Here is a 21,435-nt window from a genome sequence, read left to right as displayed (position 1 = left end):
GTGCCAAACCAACCTGATCTCCTTCTTTGAGAAAGTAACAGATTTTTTAGATAAAGGAAACGCAGTGGATCTAATTTACTTAGATTTTAGTAAGGCGTTTGATACGGTGCCACATGGGGAATTATTAGTTAAATTGGATAAGATGGGCATCAATAGGAATATTGAAAGGTGGATAGGGAATTGGTTAAAGGGGAGACTACAACGGGTCCTACTGAAAGGTGAACTGTCAAGTTGGAGGGAGGTTACCAGTGGAGTTCCTCAAGGATCGGTTTTGGGACCAATCTTATTTAATCTTTTTATTACTGACCTGGGCACAAAAAGTGGGAGTGTGCTAATAAAGTTTGCAGATGATACAAAGCTGGGAGGTATTGCTAATTTAGAGAAGGACAGGGATACCCTACAGGAGGATCTGGATGACCTTGTAAACTGGAGTAATAGGAATAGGATGAAATTTAATAGTGAGAAGTGTAAGGTCATGCATTTAGGGATTAATAACAAGAATTTTAGTTATAAGCTAGGGACGCATCAACTAGAAGTAACGGAGGAGGAAAAGGACCTTGGAGTATTGGTTGATCATAGGATGACTATGAGCTGCCAATGTGATATGGCTGTGAAAAAAGCTAATGTCGTCTTGGGATGCATCAGGAGAGGTATTTCCAGTAGGGATAAGGAGGTTTTAGTACCGTTATATAAGGCACTGGTGAGACCTCACCTGGAGTACTGTGTGCAGTTCTGGTCTCCCATGTTTAAGAAGGATGAATTCAAACTGGAACAGGTACAGAGAAGGGCTACTAGGATGATCCGAGGAATGGAAAACTTGTCTTATGAAAGGAGACTCAGGGAGCTTGGCTTGTTTAGCCTAACTAAAAGAAGGCTGAGGGGAGATATGATTGCTCTCTATAAATATATCAGAGGGATAAATACCAGAGAGGGAGAGGAATTATTTAAACTCAGTACCAATGTGGACACAAGAACAAATGGATATAAACTGGCCACTAGGAAATTTAGATTAGAAATTAGACGAAGGTTTCTAACCATCAGAGGAGTGAAGTTTTGGAATAGCCTTCCGAGGGAAGTAGTGGGGGCAAAAGATCTATCTTGCTTTAAGATTAAACTCGATAAGTTTATGGAGGAGATGGTATGATGGGATAACATGGTTTTGGTAATTAAATATTCATGGTAAATAGGCCCAATGGCCTGTGATGGGTTTTAGATGGGGTAAGATCCAAGTTACCTGGGAAAAAATTTTCTGTAGTATCTGGCTGATGAATCTTGCCCATATGCTCAGGGTTTAGCTGATCGCCATATTTGGGGTCGGGAAGGAATTTTCCTCCAGGGCAGATTGGAAGAGGCCCTGGAGGTTTTTCGCCTTCCTCTGTAGCATGGGGCACGGGTCACTTGCTGGAGGATTCTCTGCTCCTTGAGGTCTTTAAACTACAATTTGAGGACTTCAATAGCACAGATATAGGTGTGAGGTTTTTTTGGTAGGAGTGGTGGGTGAAATTCTGTGGCCTGCGTTGTGCAGGAGGTCAGACTAGATGATCATAATGGTCCCTTCTGACCTAAATATCTATGAATCTATGAATTGTCTGTGCTTGCCTAATTCTTAGGCAAAAAGATTTTTTTTAAACAATAGAGACTGGTTAGCATTTTGGCAGCTAGTTTTCTGAAGAGTCTGTTTGCATGGGGCATGCTGCATGCTGGGGCTGCAGGAGCCGAGCAGGCCTTTCCCTGCAATTGCTGCTCATCACTGTGGTACCAGGCACAGGAACTGAGAGCAAAGAGACTCTTTTGTGCTCTTAATGCTCTCCCTGCTGGCATCTGGGCAGCATGGAGGAGGTAGCTTCCTGACTCAAATGCAGAAAGGACAAGAGCTGGACTGGGTGTGGGGTGCAAAGGGTACAGAGGGAGTAGATTGGGAGGACTGGGTCTAGGAACTGGTGCAAGGAGTGGGTGGATACTGGGATTGGTCAGTCAAGGAGACAGGGTTTGGGAGAAGAGGCGGCTGAAATTGGACAACAAGTGGGAAATTTGGGATGAGGAGCCAGGATTGGGGGAAGACTGGGATTTGGAGGGAAAAGGAGACTTGGACTGGGATTGAGGGAGGGGCAGAAAGAGTCAGGATCAAGCTTGAAGATGAAAAGGGCAAAAGGATCTGTAACCACTAGAGCAGGGGTTCTCAAACTTCATTGCACTGCGACCCCCTTCTGACAACAAAAATTTCTACATGACCCCAGGAGGGAGGACCAAAGCCTGAGCCCCTGGCACGGGGGCCAAAGCCTTCAGCCCCAGGCCAGCGGCCTGTAACATGAGCCCCACCATCCAGGGCTGAAGCTCTCAGGCTTCAGCCCTGGGCCCCAGCATGTTTAATGCCAGCCCTGGCAACCCCATTAAAATGGGGTCGCGACCCACTTTGGGGTCCTGACCCTCAGTTTGAGAACCACTGCACTAGAGAACACTCCTCTCCAGAACTTGTAATGTAACTCAATATTCCTGAGTTTCTGATATTTCTTTGTTGATGAGCAAGTATCTGTGAAACCCACTGGCAAAGTGTATGTCTCAGGTTGCACACACAATCTTAATTCTGACATCTTTGAACTTTTGAATGCTTGACTTTGCAATCCTAACATTGTTTTAATGAAGCTTACTTGTGTAGTTTGTTATGCTGGTGTTTTGTTATCTAGCTCGAGAGGAAGAAACAGTCTAGTTGCCTTGGTGCTTTTATTCCCCTTGAATCCTGACATGGACTGACTTTTGAGGAATAAATTTCCTCCTACCGTAGTATAAGAGTTGTCCGCAACCCTAGAGTTCTGTCCAGTGCTAGACACCTACCAGAACTCTACTTCTTGGTGCTCTCTTGTGGAAAAGCAAGTTCAGGCAAGCATCTTCCTCTGAGTGTGCACAGCATTACTCGGATAATTCTTTCCCCTTTTATGGTATTTCTCACCATGGCAACAATTGCAAATGACACTATATTGTCCTATTCAATGCAGGTGTGATTTCTGTCTTTTATTGGGCTCCTGATCCAGGCAATTACCTAGGCCTGGACTTCTAAGCAGCTGAGAGCTATTGCTTGGCTGCTGTACCTAATTACATTGGTTTTATGTTCTCTTATCCCCCTCCTTCTTAGTCCTCAGTCACTATTTTACTGGTGATTATTGAGCAACTGGATGGCAATATAGCTTCCCTGTTAAATTACAAAATGTGTTCTTCAGAAAGGTGAGTGCAACACTTCTTTTGTGTGAGACTGCTGAAATGGTTCTTTAATCAAGTATCAGTCTCCTTGCATGGCTGTGAGATGGCTCAAATATAGTAAAATTGAAATAGTCCCTCTTCTCTCCTCCCCCCCCCCCCCCCAATACTCCTTGCTTAACTATTACCCAGTCTCTGGAACTCCATTTTGTGCAATTTGCAGCAGCTTTTGGCAAAACGAAAAGTGTCAAGACGTTCTTCAGCAGAAAGTTAATTTAATCAATTTTCCTTTACATGGAAGATTTCCTGTATTATGATTTAAGGTCATCTCTGCTAAGGATGGCTGTAGAGACCAGACATTCGCACTGAATGTCCTGTCGTTTCATTCAGGGACTAATGGAGCTGCAGATGGTGCTACCAACACCTGACAGTGATGAAAAGAATGGATTGAATCTGCTGCGCCGGCTCTGGGTGGTGAAGTTTGATGTGGAAGATGAGATTAGAAAACTGGCAGAGAGGTGAGAACTGTACTCTATTCAGTGGATTGTAACAGTGATGCTTATTTGCCTTCCCATATGGGGTCTTACACAGAGGATCTGTGTAGGTCTTGCCCCCAAAAGGGTGCAACTTTAGATCTGTCTGGTGTTCTATGTTTAGGGGGATCTCTAGTTGTCTGAAGAATGATCAATCACCAATTTGTGTTACCTGCAGGCTGTGGGAATCTATGGGTCTGGAGTTGCAGCCTGATCTCTGTTCCCTGCTGATCAAAGATACTATCTACTACGAGGAAGCCGTGCGTCAATCTGGCGCTGAGGCTCTTTCCAAAGCTGTGGAGCAGTATCAAAACCAGGCAGCTGAAGTCATGAGTAAACTTATGGAGATTTACCAGGAGAAGCTCTATGTAAGTAGCTGCTGTTGTGTGGAGTTATAGGCACAACCCACACATGCTCAGTGTTATGTCCTTTTCTTACTCAGTCTGTGCACTCACCGCATTCTTCTGTTGGTGCTGTCGTATATGTCCTTTATTTTTTGTTAAATGTGGTATTGCAGATGTGGAAGGTATCATGGATCTAAATTTTGTAGGCTAAGGAGAGGAAACTAGACTGAGCTGCTAGTAAACTTCTATTATACAGCTTTGTTTTTTCCCTTCATGTTTTGTGTGTGTGTGTCCTTGGAAACGCATGCTGATTAAATATATCCATTTCCCCACTCACAGAGGCCACCTCCAGTTTTGGATGCTCTGGGACGAGTGATATCTGAGTCTCCACCTGACCAGTGGGAAGCAAGGTATTGTGTCTCTTCAAATTCTGCTCTTCACTTCCAATGCTTCCTAAATGAGATGCTTGAGACTTTTCCTCATGTTGTTATAGGTGAGAGGGAAGCGTATGGTCCAGGGAAGTGTCTGAGGAGTAAACTGTCTGCATTTGTACCAACTGGTGATCGTGTGGTCTCCCCTATTATGGGACACTTGTCTCTCTCAGAGCAGAATGTGCAGACCAATACAGCTTTGCATGTTCTTCTGGAACATTTCCAGATCCATCAGACCATGGGTGGTGCATGGATCGCTGGCTGGGGGAGGCTAGTCCCCAGCCCTGCCCTTCCAGTTGAGGCCCTGTTGCAACTCAGAACCTTCCACCGTGGCCACCAGCCCCCGCCCCAGGCTAGTGGCCCCAGCCCCAGGTGGGTGGCGCGGCCCCAGTGCCAGCCCAAGCTGGGGCCACTGCACAGGGGAACTGGGAAGAGTGGGCAAGAGCAGGAAGTAGGTGGGGGTCTGGGGGTAGGACATGGGCAGGGCCACGCCTGGCTATTTGGGAAGGCACAGCTTTCCTCAGCCTATGATACCTGCCGCCCATGCATCAGACTGTTGTTCTTCACAATTTTATCCCTGTCAATCTCATAAGAATGGAATCTTTTCCTATCAAAGTGGCTCATTTGTGGTTTATGTCAACAGATTCTCAGTCTCTGTCCCGTGCTCAATCATTTGTGTCAAGAATAGGGTGCTAGCCTCAGTGAACTGGACAAATTCCAATTTGGATAATTACATTCTGCCTCTTAAATGCTTTCTGTAGTTTTAATTGGACAGCGTATTGTTCACTGCTTCCCTTAAACGAATCTGTTCTTTAGTGCTTATGTGTACTGCTCTACGGCTACTGCGTTTCAGTGGTGGATGAAGTTATCCTTGTGTTTGGGTTTGTGTAAAGTGCTTGAGATCCTTCAGATGAAAGTTACTGTACGAATGCCAGATTATTGTACCTTTGGGAACTTGCAGCAGGGAGCTGAAAGCGAAATGGTGGTTGCTGCTCTGGGATCATCACTTTGGGAAAATTGGCACAGCTGCTGAACTATCTGAAATGTTACGGTTCCATGGCGTTCTCTCTGTTAACTGTTGGAGATGGAAGTGGTGATAGCTGCAAAAAACAAGTGCTTACAAAAGTCACTCATCTGAATCATGGAAGCCCAATTCATACATAATACATTTTTTTTATACAGATGTGGGATAGCCTTGGCCTTGAATAAACTCTCTCAGTACCTGGATAGTTCTCAGGTGAAGCCCCTTTTTCAGTTCTTTGTACCTGATGCCCTTAATGACCGGAATACTGAGGTCCGGAAGTGCATGCTAGATGCAGCTCTTTCTACGCTCAATACCCATGGCAAGGTAAGCTCAAACTCTCCTTCCCTTAAAGATGGGAATAAACGTGAGTGGGACTTGGATACTGTGTTGAAGCCTCTATATTAGATAAAGCCATTGGTACAAAGTAACGGTTGAAAACCTTCATCTAATGAGAATTTCTTTCTCTAATGTATTTTAAAATTGTTTCAGTAGTGACCAGTACAGACTAACAGCCTAATATTCTCCTCTCACTTACACTATGGTAAATCAGGAGTAATGTAGTTGAAGTGTCTGGAATTGAAATGGTGTAAAACTGGTGCAATAAAAGCAGAATTGGACTATACTATTAAACAAAGGTAAGTAAAATAACTGCTGTAAAGACGTGGCAGTGAGCACCATCAGAGGCTGCCTGTGTCTGACAAGGAGTCACATGTATAACTTTAATCTTCTGATGCCAGCATCTGAGAACTGTATATACAACACCCTATATATCTATATCTATATGTATCTCTGTGTGTGTGTGTATATGTGTGTATATATATATAAAATGTAGGAGGCCTTGCATGCGAACCTTAGAGCCTTTGACATTTTAAAAATGAATCAAATAAAAAACCCCAAAGTTAAAGAAATGCATACTTATTATAGTAAAAAAATATATGGGTATTTCACATGTAGCTCATGTATGGATCTGTCAAGAAAAGATGAGTTGTCAAGCCCAAAGCACTGCACCCCTCATGGATTTTGGAGGGGAGAGTTGGAACTCCCTCATTCAGGCTTCAAGGTGTCTCTTTATGATCACCCCATTCCTGTAGTCAAGAAGAACTTGAGTATTGTCACCACTAGCTAGTGCTCTTAGTTGCCAGATGAGCAATATCAGGTGCACTTTCCTCTTTCACTCCCAGCTCATACTAATTCAGGGAACAAGAGAATGGGTGCTGAAATCCAAACCAGCTCTCCCACATGGTAATGCCCACCATTTTCACCAGATCGCTGGGCTGGCAGGTTTGTGTATGTATTTTTTTTAATATTTAAGAACTAACTGCTCTTTCACAGGAAATAGCCATAGCCTGTAGGATGCCACATGGTCCTAAATGCTGTAGTATATGAGACTCTCTGTATGGAAAATGAACTGTAAATTGAGACTCACAGTTGCATAGTTTTAGCCTCTGATAAGGATAACAAGGTCTTGCTGAGCAGAGCAAACCTTGCTCTGAGAGTGGACTTTAGTAGCAGGTGACATGTTCTACATTTTGTTTTTCAGGACAATGTTAACTCTCTCTTGCCGGTATTTGAAGAATTCCTGAAGAATGCTCCAAATGATGCCAACTATGATGCCGTCAGACAGAGCGTAGTCATTCTGATGGGCTCCCTGGCAAAACATCTGGACAAGAGTGACCCTAAAGTGAAACCAATTGTTGCCAAACTGATAGCAGCCCTGTCTACTCCATCCCAACAGGTACCTCCTTTCAAAAGTTCTCAGGAGCCAAGCAGAAGCAGGTTAATTCTCTGACACTTTCAGGGATTTCATCATTCGCTTTCATCCCTGTTCTTGGAAATATGGACTCCAGGCACAACAGAAGTAGTGAGTTACAGAGCAATGAACATAAGAACGGCCATACTGGGTCAGACCAAAGGTCCATCCAGCCCAGTATCCTGTCTATTGACAGTGGCCAATGCCAAGTGCCCCAGAGGGAGTGAACCTAACAGGTAATGATCAGTGATCTCTCTCCTGCCAGCCATCTCTACCCTCTGACAAACAGGGGCTAGGGACACCATTCCTTACCCATCCTGGCTAATAGTCATTAATGGACTTAGTTTCCATGAATTTATCCAGTTCTCTTTTAAACCCGGCTATAGTTCTAGCCTTCACAACCTCCTCAGGCAAAAGGAGTTCCACAGGTTGACTGTGTGCTGTGTGAAGAAGAACTTATTTTTATTTGTTTTAAACCTGCTGCCCATTAATTTCATTTGGTGGCCCCTAGTTCTTATATTATGGGAACAAGTAAATAACTTTTTCTTACTCACTTTCTCCACACCACTCATGATTTTATATACCTCTATCATATCCCTCCTTAGTCGCCTATTATCCAAGCTGAAAAGTCCTAGCCTCTTTAATCTCTCCTCATATGGGCCCCATTCCAAACCCCTAATCATTTTAGTTACCCTTTTCTGAACCTTTTCTAATGCCAATATATCTTTTTTGAGATGAGGGGACCACATCTGTATGCAGTATTCAAGATGTGGGCGTACCATGGATTTATATAAGGGCAATAAGATATTCTCTGTCTTATTCTCTATCCCTTTTTTTAATGATTCCTAACATCCCGTTTGCTTTTTTTACTGCCGCTGCACACTGTGTGGACATCTTCAGAGAACTATGCATGATGACTCCAAGATCTTTCTCCTGATTTGTTGTAGCTAAATTAGCCCCCATCATATTGTATGTATAGTTGGGGTTATTTTTTCCAATGTGCATTACTTTACATTTATCCACATTAAATTTCATTTGCCATTTTGTTGCCCAATCACTTAGTTTTGTGAGATCTTTTTGAAGTTCTTCACAATCTGCTTAGGTCTTAACTATCATGAGCAGTTCAGTGTCATCTGCAAACTTTGCCACCTCACTGTTTACCCCTTTCTCCAGATCATTTATGAATAAGTTGAATAGGATTGGTCCTAGGACTGACTCTTGGGGAACACCACTAGTTACCCCTCTCCGTTCTGAAAATTTACCATTTATTCCTACCCTTTGTTCCCTGTCTTTTAACCAGTTCTCAATCCATGAAAGGATCTTCCCTCTTAACCCATGATAACTTAATTTACGTGAGAGTCTTTGGTGAGGGACCTTGTCAAAGGCTTTCTGGAAATCTAAGTACACAATGTCCACTGGATCCCCCTTGTCCACATGTTTGTTTGACCCCTTCAAACAACTCTAATAGATTAGTAAGACATGATTTGTTTACAGAAACCATGTTGACTTTTGCCCAACAATTTATGTTCTTCTATGTGTCTGACAATTTTATTCTTTACTATTATTTCAGCTAATTTGCGTGGTACTGACGTTAGACTTAACGGTCTGTAATTGCCAGGATCACCTCGAGAGCCCTTTTTAAATATTGGCGTTTCATTAGCTATCTTCCAGTCATTGGGTACAGAAGCTGATTTAAAGGACAGTTTACAAACCATAGTTAATAGTTCAGCAATTTCACATTTGAGTTCTTTCAGAATTCTTGGGTGAATGCCATCTGGTCCCAGTGACTTGTTACTGTTAAGCTACTCAGTTAATTCCAAAACCTGGCTTTAGAGTGTTATAAAGGGAATTTGTATTCTCTAAGCCAGTGGCTTTCAACCTGTGGTCCACGGACCCCTGAGGGTCTGCAGACTGTCTAAGATTTCCAAAGAGGTCTGCACCTCCATTTGAAATTTATTAGGGGTCCAAAAATGAAAAAAGGTTGAAAACCTTGGGTCTAAGCAGCTACACTCTGAAGTCAAACATGGGTTCAAATTCAGAAACATGAGAAGGCAGAAACATGTCGCTGGGGACACATACCAATAGATCAGCAAGGTGAGTGGTGGGGACAGGTTATAGTGTTAGTGACATACACCTTGTGATATGTTTGATAACTAGTGGGTTTTCCCATAGGTCCAGGAGTCTGTTGCAAGCTGTTTACCACCTCTTGTGCCTGCAATTAAAGACGATGCAGGAGGAATGATACAGAAGCTAATGCAGCTGCTATTAGAGTCTGATAAGTATGCTGAGCGCAAAGGTGCAGCATATGGACTGGCAGGCTTGGTGAAAGGCCTTGGCATCCTCTCTCTCAAACAGCAGAAGATGATGACCACGCTGACAGATGCCATTCAGGATAAGAAGAACTTCCGCCGGCGAGAAGGTGAGTGGCAGGCCCTCTCCTCTCCATCTTTTTGAAGTTTTCTATATTTGATCTGCTGACACTTGTACCAGATATATTGATACCTGTACTTCCTCCATTTACTTGGGCCTGACTGACTTGCATAGGAAATCCTGTATCTGGTTACTCTTTTCCCCTCAATTGATACTGTTAAAGTGGGGAATGTGCGTCTCCTGAAATCTTGATTTCTCTTGTACAGTATATTTTAAAACAAACAAACAAAAAACCCCACCTCACAATGGAGTACAGGAAGGGGTCTTAGTCTCTGGAATGTGTCCTCACTCTCATCTCTCCCATCTCAGGTAAGGGTGTTGCTAGGGAGGCTCTTGCTTCGCCCAGGGCAGTAAGGATAGGAGTGTAAGCTGGTCCAGAGGTGGCGATGGGTTTTTAAAACCTCTTCATTGCATTTGCTGCTGTATGTTTTCCATCCTTATTTCTCTTTCCTTCACTCTGATCCTAACTTACACTGGGACTCAGAAAGCTACCAAGCTTCATTTTTAATGCTATCAGCCTCTGTGCCACCTTTGGGGAGCAGAAGTCCCGGACACAATACTCCCTTCTGGTTTAAGGAGGGAGAATGAGATGCCCAGGAGGTTTCTGGATCTGAGGTTCCCACAAAAAATTACCTCTTAGCTCCTCAGGCAAATCTGATCTTCACTTCTGATCCCACCTAGAGTGGTATATTATTTCCTGATTATCCTGTCTTTTTCTAGGGGCTCTGTTTGCCTTTGAGATGCTCTGCACCATGCTTGGGAAGCTCTTTGAGCCCTATGTGGTTCATGTGTTACCCCATTTGCTGCTTTGTTTTGGAGATGGAAACCAGTATGTGCGAGAGGTGAGTAAGAGGTTCCTGAGAACCAGGAATGCGAGAGGTGGTAGCAAAAACTATTCTTATTCTGAATAACTATTTAAATTTAAAAAAACCAAACCCTTGTACAAACCACAGGCCAGTAGAATTTGATTTCTTTGATAACCAATACCATCGTATTCCACTGGGCATTAACTCTAGGTTGGGACTGTCTTTCAACTAGCTATACTGTTGGACATCCACACTGTTTTACCCCAGGGCCATGTTCCCACCCGCTCTTTAAAGAAGCGGGAGAAACCAGCAGTGAGGCAGATTATAAATGTCCTCTTTCCTCCTTCGAGGCTGCAGACGACTGTGCCAAGGCAGTGATGAGCAACCTCAGCGCTCATGGCGTGAAGCTGGTGCTACCATCGCTTCTGGCGGCACTTGAGGAGGAGTCTTGGAGAACCAAAGCTGGTATGGACTAGTGTTTGACTCTGCTATAGCTCAGAGGAGCTTGAAGTTCACTGATACACCACTTGCCTGGCTTATTCTTTCAACCGAGTGAACACTGTGAGATCTTGTTCTCTTTTTTGTGCTACAGCGGTGCACGGAGCTTTTGGAATGAATGCTTCATTTATCTGTCTCAACATATTTAAGCAGCATTTTCTTGTGACTGGATTCTAAGAAACATTCTCTTGCAGCTATAGAGGTAGCTGAAGAGCAGGAATCTTGGCCTGCTGCCTCTCCCAAACAGTTTTTAAAACTTCCCATTATTTAAAAACCTCCGCAATGCATGCGCTTTCTGGACTATTGCTCTGTGCAGGGCTGAGTTTGAGTTGAACACTGCCATTGCCAGTCTCTTCCGTTGCATTAATTTTCTCTTACTCTGTGTTCAGGGTCCGTGGAGTTGCTGGGGGCTATGGCATACTGTGCCCCAAAACAGCTCTCTTCCTGCCTGCCAAATATCGTGCCAAAGCTCACTGAAGTGCTCACAGACTCCCATGTAAAAGTGCAGAAGGCAGGACAGCAGGCTCTTAGGCAAATTGGCTCTGTTATCAGGAATCCGGAGATCCTGGGTAAGAACCCTGTGCCTGTGTGTGTGTGTGTTGTTTGATTGCTCAATGCATCCCAACATGAGACCCTGGTTCATAACTATGTCCTAGAGCAGGACCCTTTTAGTTTACGTTCACATTGAATATGTAAACTTGAAACAAAATCCACTTTAGAAAGGTATAACCTGAAAACTGCAACACAAGTGTCTGTTTTTAAGCTTTCTAAATGTTCTCTGAATCTTCTCAGCTGATGTCAATAGGGCTCCCTTTGCCATTTCTCACTTTGTCATTCTTTAGAAGGATTCGCACTTTTTTGGGTGGGCGCAAGGACACCAGCTGTGGCTGAAGCTGTCTCACTTGTCTGTTCCATGTACAAACGTAGCATTTTTCTCTCCCATTTTGAAATGTGTAGCAATAGCTCCAGTACTGTTGGATGCGCTCACTGACCCATCCAGGAAGACCCAGGAGTGCCTGCAGACCCTGCTGGATACCAAGTTTGTCCATTTCATCGATGCTCCGTCCCTGGCCCTCATTATGCCCATTGTTCAGAGAGCCTTTCAAGATCGTTCCACAGACACCAGGAAAATGGCTGCCCAGATCATTGGAAATATGTACTCCCTGACTGATCAGAAGGTATAATGCTGGGGAGATCTTTCCAGCTATAGACTTCGCTTACTTTGGAGAGGAGAAATAGTCTAACAGAGCAAAAGACTGTGAATATTTTACTGGCGTGTCTGGGGTTTTGTTCTCGGTAAGGGTAATCCGAGAACTCTGAGCAGTTGCACTGACTCAACATGGATGTCATGTGAGCAAGTGACTTCTACAAAGATAATGAAAATCCTAGCATGGTTGAGACCAACTTATAAACTTTCTCCTTTGATCTACTGTGTAGCTCTGGTGCCATATACATTTCCCAAACAAGTCTTGTAGACGAATTGGTAAATATTTGTGCTCTAAGAGAGATGCCTCCATAAATCCACTACTTTGGAATGAATTCAGAGATTTTCAGTGTTGGTTCACAGAAGGAAAAGTTGAAGTAACTGTAGAGTGAAGATCGGTGTTTGATTCCTTTATTGCTGGTTATGCTCTAAAATTAAGCCTTGCATTGGGGGGAAGAGGGCTGGATTTAATTTAGGAAACAAAAATTTAATTTATGAATGAGCATGAAAGGTTTTTGAGTGACCTGCTTAGTGTGACAGTGCTCTGTAAGGTCCGTGTGGGGAAAATTGAGTTAATTTGTGTATTATCAGTGCTGTGGAGGCAGTGTATTAAGCTCCCAGGGTACAGCTGTATCTAACTGTTACCAGACAAAGATGAGATTTTGATGGCTCAGTTTTCTTTTTGAACCCAGCACTTAAACACTGGGCTTTTTGTTTCAGGATCTGTCTCCTTACCTACCCAGTGTGACCCCTGGACTGAAAACCTCTCTATTGGACCCCGTGCCTGAGGTAAGTCTTGGTAGAACTACAGTTCTGCTCAAGTGTGAAGAGTCTTTCTGCCTGTAGGATTAATCCTAATCTTTCCACGAACTAGTTTGTGGTTAGAATAGTGAGAGAAGCTGTGAAAAGTGATCAGGGAGGGGAGTTAAGACCTCCATATCTCTCTGTCTTGATAACTTTCATTATGACTGGATATTTTGCAACTTTACACTTCTCTCTCTTGCCTGTTAGGTGCGTACAGTATCTGCGAAGGCATTAGGAGCCATGGTGAAGGGCATGGGGGAGTCGTGCTTTGAGGATTTGCTGCCATGGCTGATGGAGACGCTGACGTATGAGCAGAGTTCAGTGGATCGATCTGGTGCAGCGCAAGGTAAGTATAACAGGAGCTGAGCAATGGTATTGGAGTTCCTTAGCTTGGCCGAAATAGAAGTTTGTGTGTGTCGTCATTGTGTGTTTACCAGCTTTGAAACTGAGTGTTGTTTTTCAGGTCTGGCTGAAGTCATGGCAGGGTTGGGGGTAGAAAAGCTGGAGAAACTTATGCCAGAAATTGTAGCTACAGCCAGCAAAGTGGACATTGCACCCCATGTCCGGGATGGTTATATCATGATGTTCAACTACCTGCCCCTCACCTTTGGAGACAAGTTCACCCCCTATGTTGGGCCAATCATACCGTGCATCCTTAAGGTAGGAAGCAGATAGCAGGAAATTCACAATTTAGGGACGGGAAGGAAAGTTCTCAGGTATTTCTAAATGCCTAATAAAGTAATTGTCCATAGCAGATTCTCTTCCCTGCTCTTCCAAGGTCCTTGATAGCATTGTTTGCTGGGTTTTATGTGTGGCTTTTAGTAAATCCTTGACTTTGGAGATTGTGGGAAATGGGAAGAGGTCTCAACTGGGCATTCACTGCTTTGCAACTCATTACTTTTAATGGATGAGGAGGAGGAATGCACCATCTCACTGTGGAAATCAAGTGCCATCTATTTGGTATTTTCTTCCACATTGAAAACCACACTTTGTGATTTGTCTCTTGATCTAGGCTCTGGCAGATGAGAATGAGTTTGTGCGAGACACCGCCCTTCGTGCTGGACAGAGAATCATCAGCATGTATGCAGAAACTGCAATTGCTCTTCTCCTGCCTCAGCTTGAGCAAGGTCTCTTTGATGACCTTTGGAGAATCAGGTAGAGAATAAGTTTTTAACCCTGCAGTAACCATCCTTCCCCGGAGCCTCTCAGCGTTGCTCTTTAAAGAAGTGTAGGAGCTGCTTGGAAACAAGAGGCTCTCCCTTCTACACGTGGACTATGTGGTGCCTTTGCAGTAGTACTCTGACTCAGAATCTGGAGTGGAATATGGAACATGCAGTTTCTCCCAGGTGATAGTGCAAAACACTCCTACTGGATCACTTAGCCAGGTCGCAATTTTAAAATGCTTTTCCACAGCAGTTTCTCTGGTAATATTTAGAACTCACATTCGCATAGTGCATTTCTTTTTTCAAAGTGCTGTCTCAACAATCATTCCCACTGGTGTGGAAACATGAAGTGGAAAGCACCCTGGTCTAAAAATTAGTTACATAAAATGGCTACTGATGAGTGCAGTCTTGTGGCATCCCAAGTGTGTGTTCATATCAGCACAGAAGACAGTGGACATAGACAATGTGCAAATGATTTTACCCACAGGCTATTTTGCTCCTCTTCATAGTTCAGATCAAGGCTTATTTATCATTTTGCTGCCCTAACATGGGGGCTCTCTAATCTCTGTTTTAGTTTGGAATTCCCTCCATCCCATCATCTTTATAATGCTCTTTCTCACTTAGATTGACGGAATGATCTTTATGGCATCTCATATGACAATTCACATTGACCTGGGTCTCTTCCTCACCATTTGCTCCCTTGGTAGTGTCTAGCATCACAGTCCGTCAGTTTAGACAGGTACCACTTGTTTTCTTTTTTCTGCATGTAACACTGATATTACTCCCTTTGTCAGGTTTAGCTCAGTTCAGCTCCTTGGGGATCTTCTATTCCATATCTCAGGAGTCACTGGAAAAATGACAACAGAAACTGCCTCAGAGGATGACAACTTCGGAACAGCTCAGTCAAACAAGGTAAGTGCCGTTGTCTGTTGCCGTGTTCCCATTTGTGGCGAGAACCTGCTGGAGTGACCTTTATAATGGCAATACCTCTTCTAAGTTTCATGAGGCAAAAAGTGCAATGTTGACTTCACTGGTTTCCTTTTATTTATTTCAGGCCATTATTAGTGCTCTTGGTGTGGAACGGCGGAACAGAGTTCTGGCAGGTCTGTACATGGGCCGATCAGACGCCCAGCTCGTAGTTCGTCAGGCATCCTTGCACGTCTGGAAAATTGTGGTCTCAAACACACCTCGCACACTACGTGAAATTTTGCCAACCCTCTTTAGTCTTCTGTTGGGGTTCTTGGCCAGTACTTGTGCAGACAAGAGAACGGTAAGGGTTCTGCACAGGTGGTACTCTGCTAACAAAGGTTACTCTGTTCATAACTGGTGTTTGAGGAATGTGGTTACTCTTTCAATAAACCGCCCCAAAGCTGTCAGTAACCTAACCTACTTAAACACACATGCGTGTCTCCTCTACACAGTCCCTGTTTATTTGGAGCAGCTAAGGTGAAATAAACATTTTTTTAAAACCTCCCTTTTCATAGCTGTGTTCCCATCTCCACTCATCATTAACTCTGCTATGAACACTTGCTTATGGATAAAATGTGGCATATAAGAGTACAACAAATAGAGAGTAAAAAAATCACTTCAACCATTAAGTTTCATGCGACTAAGAAATGGAAGTGTTGGGTTTCAGATGTTTGTACTGTTAAAAACTTAAAAGGAAATGAAAATGTGCACGAGGTCATACTGTCTAGAGTGGCAGTATGGACTGTATTTCATGAGTGTATACGTAGCATGTATATAGTGTCTCGATGCAGTCTGTATTCGTCTGAAACACTGATGGACTGAGGTACGTAATGCTAACTGCCTTAGATCTCTTACTAGTTAGAATGGAATGTTCCAGTTCAGTTGGAGTTGACACATTCTAACTAGTTGCTTGTGATAACTGTTGAGAGTGACCTGTTGTATGATTGTTGGGGACAGGTTGCAGCACGGACGCTGGGGGATCTCGTTCGAAAGTTGGGAGAGAAGATCCTTCCAGAAATCATCCCTATCCTGGAAGAGGGTTTGAGGTCAGAGAAGAGCGATGAGAGGCAAGGTGTCTGCATTGGTTTGAGTGAGATCATGAAGTCCACCAGCAGGGATGCAGTAAGTTAAATTCCAGAGGGGAAATTTCAAACTTCTTAGCCCATGAGCTGTTATAAAATACATTCTTTGCAGTTAAGGGGTGAAGATGCAGCAAACTTGCTTTATGAACTGCCATAAAAGGAACTGAATTTCAGGACTTGCAACTATTTGGAACTGCTGTCCAGATGAAAGTGTGTGTGTGTGTGTGTGTATATATATATATATATAATATATATAATTTATGTCTGCAATTGGCAGTCCTAAAACAGTGCAATCTGTCTTCAGATTATGAGACATAAGAGTTGAAAACTTCTTTCAAATTAATCTAGCTCATTGTGGATGCTACAGATTTTCACACACATTAATCCATCTAAATTTTCCATGAATTAATTTCAAGTAAAGTGCAATTTATTTCTATTGTGTAAGTCCTGAGTTCCCAGTTGCTGTGTTCAGGTGTTGCTAATGCTCCACCTGCCAGGGACAGATGTCCTGTAATTGTATCTATATATCTCATAGGTGCTGTTCTTCTCAGAGTCTCTAGTTCCTACAGTGAGAAAAGCTCTGTGTGATCCTCTGGAAGAAGTCAGAGAGGCTGCAGCCAAAACATTTGAACAGCTGCACTCAACAATTGGATACCAGGCTCTTGAAGACATCCTGCCATTTTTGTTGAAGCAGCTGGTAAGTGTTTCAGATATGACCAAATGCTTTTTAAAAAACCTCACTGTAGGACAAGTTTTGAGATTCTCGATACAGGCTGAAGGAGGAGTTGGTCTGTAATGCTAGATCTTTAGGGGAGGGTCACAAGTCTAAATATTTCATTTCTTCCCTGGATTCATCTCTTCTGCAAGAGGGGAAGGGAATGGTCTTGTAGCTAAAGTGTAGAACGAAGAGTTGGAACATCTGGGTAATCTTCTGGCTCTGCTACATGTCTCCATTGTCATTTGGGAAGTCACTTAATCTGTGTGCCTTACTAACGAGATTCTTCCCAACCTGGTAGGGAGGCTTGATTCAGAGTCTGAAAAAGGCTTTGAGAGCCCCAGGTGGAAGGACTTATATAGGTGCTGGTTGTATGATTATCCCAAAGATTGTCACTTGAAACAAGGTCTAGTTTGCTGTGGCAGAGATAATCTTGCATGCGAGCTGGCTAACTCCCCTGTACTCTTTCTGTAGGATACTGAAGAGACATCAGACTTTGCTCTGGACGGTCTTAAGCAAGTTATGGCTGTTAAGAGCCGTGTGGTGCTGCCTTATCTGGTGCCAAAGGTATGGTTTGGAATAAATCTAAACTTCGTAGGTGTTTTTATTTCTTCTTGCTTCAAATGTTCTCTGCACTGATGTTCAAAGACTGGGAGCAAAATTTCAAACTGCACAGGTTACTTGCAGAAGCACTCGTTGTAATTTGGATTATGATGTACCCATGGTTAAGAATTGTTCATGTCTGTGTATTATGTGAGGTGCCTTCTGAAAAACCTTACTGGAGTAAAATACTGTTGCTTCTCCTGTTTCCTTTAGCTAATTTCTCCTCCTGTAAACACCAGAGTGCTAGCATTCCTCTCATCTGTGGCAGGCGAGGCCCTGACACGGCATCTGGGTGTAATCCTACCTGCTATGATGTCTGCGCTGAAAGAGAAGTTGGGCAGTGCTGATGAGCAACTGGTAAGTGGCATAGTTCATTTTTTGGTAAGTAAGGAAGACTAGTATTTTAAGTTCAGTTATAAACAATGTTTTAGGGTTTTTAGATAAATTGATGGTATGTTTTAATTCAGTGCATTAGCCTCTTGATTCAATGATCTTTTTGTTGGTGGTATATCAGGAGTTGGGAAAGTTAGACTACCTGAATCTAAATGGGTTTGGCCAACAGTGTGTCCAATTAACGGGATCTGTTTGTAGCGTTGGAAAACTGGGGCTAGATGAGAGACTAAAAATATACGTATTTTCTTACAGTTCTTACTCTGAGTGTGGTTCTGTTTCTATACTGCTTCTTGTGATTTCAAAAATATATAATATGCAAAGTCCAGAGTGTTTCTGTCCCAAGAATTGATTGTCTGTTTAGCCCAGTGTAACTAAAAATTAAAGTGATGGGTTCATTGTCTGTTCTTAGATGTCTGTTAGCTGATCTTTCAGTCTCCTAGCACAAAGATTCCCATGGAGCTATCTAAAGTTGTCCATAGCTGACATTCCCTTCAGTATGGTGACTTGGATCAAGATGAAGTATTGTGTGCTGGGACCTGTGATCTCTAAACCTCTGCACTGAAGATGGAGCAAAATGCAACCACACTCATTTTATGTAAATTAAGTGCAGCCTTTTGGCTCTTGGGAAGCTACCTGTGCAGCTTCTCATTTGGGCAAATGGGCAATTCTTAATTTTAGAGAGAATCTACCATGTACTCTCCTCTCCATCCTTCAAAAATTGTGTTCCATCCTTAGTTTATGCCCTGGATTTATCATTAAATAAGGACAATCAATTGTTAAAATTAGTTACTAACAAATAAGAAATTGATTTGGGCTCTAGATGGACTACAAGAACAGAAGACCTGTAGGTGGTGTGACTGGTTTCCATGAACGGTAATTAACAACTGTACAATTTATCCTGGAGGATAATGGTCTGTAGGGCAACAGTATTAAACCTTGAGATGTGTGGCTTTTATTCTGGGTGAAAGCTAACATAAAGTTCATTCTGACTTTCTAGGAAATGGCTAACTGCCAGGCTGTAGTCCTGTCTGTGGAAGATGATGTCGGGCAGAGAATTATCATTGAAGATCTATTAGAAGCCACTCGCAGCCCTGAGGTGGGAATGAGGCAGGCAGCAGCTGTCATTCTAAACATTTACTGCTCCAAATCAAAAGGAGACTGCACTGCCCATCTCAGGAACTTGGTCTCAGGCTTGATCAGACTTTTTAATGATACCAATCCTGTGGTTCTGAATGAAAGCTGGGATGCTCTCAATTCCATCACCAAGGTGAGATATGGGGCAGGGTTGTTGTAGCAATACAGGCTTGGGAGGGAATGGACTTGGTCAAATACTCCGACAAGAAAACACACTATTTTCACTGGTTTCAGAATTGCAGCCGTGTTAGTCTGTATCTGCAAAAAGAAAAGGAGAACTTGTGGCACCTTAGAGACTAACAAATTTATTTGAGCATCAGCTTTCGTGAGCTACAGCTCACTTCATCGGTTGCTTATGCTCAAATAAATTTGTTAGTCTCTAAGGTGCCACAAGTCCTCCTTTTCTATTTTCACCGGAAATGAGGTCTTTGCAAAGATTGTAGTATTTTGAGGACTGCACTAGACTAGTAGTAGTATATATGAAAGGTCAGACATTCAGAGAGAGTGGGCATAGATAGCAGTGGCTTATCTCTTGGTAAACATGAGAGGAATTCAAAAATTGTGGTGATTAATGCTGTTACACATCTTTGCCCTTTCTGTCACTCCTACAGAAATTAGATGCTGGGAACCAGCTTGCCCTCATTGAGGATCTGCATAGGGATATTCGTATGGTAGGGAATGAAGCCAAAGGAGAACACATGCCAGGATTCTGTATTCCAAAGAAGGTAAACGATAAGTATGTAGTGTGGGGCTGTGATTTACCACAATAATACTGTTGTTTCTTTCCAGTAACCTAGTTAATGTGATTTTTGTACCTATCAGAATATTGTAACACTGGAGCATTCCAGACTTTTAGGTGTAGAGACTTTCTATAGGTTACTGCTGTTACTTGATACCCGTTTGGGTTTCTGTTGTAAGTAACTATTTGACAACTCTATAATGCACATGAGTCATATTAGTTGTCTTTTTGGTGGACGTGTGAAACTGGACTTCTCTGCCAAATCTTTCAGGATTAAAATTTACTAAGCAGCGAGCAGTTTAGTGAGGCATAACTGCATGAAATCAAACTGAGCAAACGTACTTCTAATGGAAATAAAGATCAGTAGGAAATTGATAAGATATTTCCAAGCTTGCACTTCCAGTGGGAAGTGGGGGGAAAGTAGGTTAGGTGTTGTCTGCATTGTTGGTTCTTGTTTTCTTGTTTGATTCCTGTGACAGGGAGTGACTTCTATTCTTCCGGTGCTGCGAGAGGGAGTTCTAACTGGTAACCCAGAGCAGAAAGAGGAAGCTGCAAAGGCCTTAGGACTAGTTATTAAACTGACCTCTGCTGAAGCCCTAAAACCCTCTGTTGTGAGCATTACTGGACCACTTATTCGGATATTGGGAGATCGGTTCAGTTGGAATGTCAAGGTGGCTTTGCTTGAAACATTAAGCCTTCTGTTGGCCAAGGTAAGATTCCAAATCACTGGTAAACTTCTTTGTTTTTCCTTTTTGTCAAGTCTGAACTCTCCAGATCTGTTAACCTTCTCTACGTAACCAAGTTACACTGGGCTTTTGTGTACCATGTTTAGTTACAAAGAATACTTATGTCATGGGTGTGAAAACCTTCAGTGCTTAATTCTCTGCTTTCTGACAACTGAATTGAGTCCGAGCATGACTTTCCCATTTTTTTTTAGCTGTGTGTTAGGGAGATTCTTCATCTGGATGGGCAAGTGCTGATTTTATCATTTATATCTAAGTGCTGTTAGAAGAGACCACACTTTTTTTGATCTTCCCTGTCTAGTTTTTGTTTCACATTTGAGTGCACGTGATTCCCTCCCACCACCTAAATCTCTGCCTATACAGGTTGGGATTGCCCTGAAACCATTCCTGCCTCAGCTACAGACTACCTTCACCAAAGCGCTACAAGATTCAAACCGTGCTGTACGCCTTAAGGCTGCTGATGCACTCGGTAAATTGATTGCCATCCATATTAAAGTGGATCCTCTTTTTACCGAGCTGTTAAATGGGATCCGTTCCAGTGGGGATTCTAGCATCAGGTAAGCTGTGGAAAATGGGCAGGGCATGAACTACTTGGCAGTAGTGGGAAGAAAGGGCAAGTTTAACTTTTTAAAAACACTCAATTAACATCAGAGATTAGTTGTCTGTAGAGCAGAAGCCAAGGTTATATAAATACTATGAAAGACTCCAATAGTTTGTTTCCTATTTAGCATTTGTTTCAGTCCATATGGACTCAGTATTTTTTCCTAGTTCCAAGAATAAGTCCACCTATCAGTAAAATGCCCAGCTCCCTAAGAAATGAGCCTCGTACTGGAGAAGATTTTCTCTCTTTGTGAATGGCCAAAGAGCCTTTCCAGCAG

General features: G+C 42.9%; 1 protein-coding gene across 2 annotated transcripts in view; it reads left to right on the top strand.

Annotated features, from left to right (window-relative positions):
- GCN1 (GCN1 activator of EIF2AK4) overlaps positions 1–21,435 on the top strand; it is a 66,056-nt gene that overhangs the window by 33,803 nt on the left and 10,818 nt on the right. For both annotated transcript variants that reach the window (XM_077835490.1, XM_077835491.1), the window contains exons 29-52: positions 3,583–3,710; positions 3,904–4,093; positions 4,409–4,479; positions 5,683–5,848; positions 7,065–7,259; positions 9,447–9,693; positions 10,425–10,546; positions 10,861–10,975; positions 11,398–11,577; positions 11,966–12,186; positions 12,933–13,001; positions 13,224–13,362; positions 13,480–13,676; positions 14,029–14,171; positions 14,974–15,091; positions 15,234–15,449; positions 16,106–16,270; positions 16,766–16,927; positions 17,420–17,512; positions 17,762–17,905; positions 18,939–19,208; positions 19,687–19,800; positions 20,294–20,524; positions 20,921–21,114. In XM_077835490.1, coding sequence (XP_077691616.1) covers positions 3,583–3,710; positions 3,904–4,093; positions 4,409–4,479; positions 5,683–5,848; positions 7,065–7,259; positions 9,447–9,693; positions 10,425–10,546; positions 10,861–10,975; positions 11,398–11,577; positions 11,966–12,186; positions 12,933–13,001; positions 13,224–13,362; positions 13,480–13,676; positions 14,029–14,171; positions 14,974–15,091; positions 15,234–15,449; positions 16,106–16,270; positions 16,766–16,927; positions 17,420–17,512; positions 17,762–17,905; positions 18,939–19,208; positions 19,687–19,800; positions 20,294–20,524; positions 20,921–21,114 — 3,890 coding nt within the window. The remainder of the gene's footprint in view (positions 1–3,582; positions 3,711–3,903; positions 4,094–4,408; positions 4,480–5,682; positions 5,849–7,064; positions 7,260–9,446; positions 9,694–10,424; positions 10,547–10,860; positions 10,976–11,397; positions 11,578–11,965; positions 12,187–12,932; positions 13,002–13,223; positions 13,363–13,479; positions 13,677–14,028; positions 14,172–14,973; positions 15,092–15,233; positions 15,450–16,105; positions 16,271–16,765; positions 16,928–17,419; positions 17,513–17,761; positions 17,906–18,938; positions 19,209–19,686; positions 19,801–20,293; positions 20,525–20,920; positions 21,115–21,435) is intronic.

Source organism: Eretmochelys imbricata, chromosome 15 (assembly GCF_965152235.1).
Source record: "Eretmochelys imbricata isolate rEreImb1 chromosome 15, rEreImb1.hap1, whole genome shotgun sequence".
NCBI classification, from domain to species: domain Eukaryota; kingdom Metazoa; phylum Chordata; order Testudines; family Cheloniidae; genus Eretmochelys; species Eretmochelys imbricata.
This window is presented reverse-complemented; position numbering and strand designations above follow the sequence as displayed.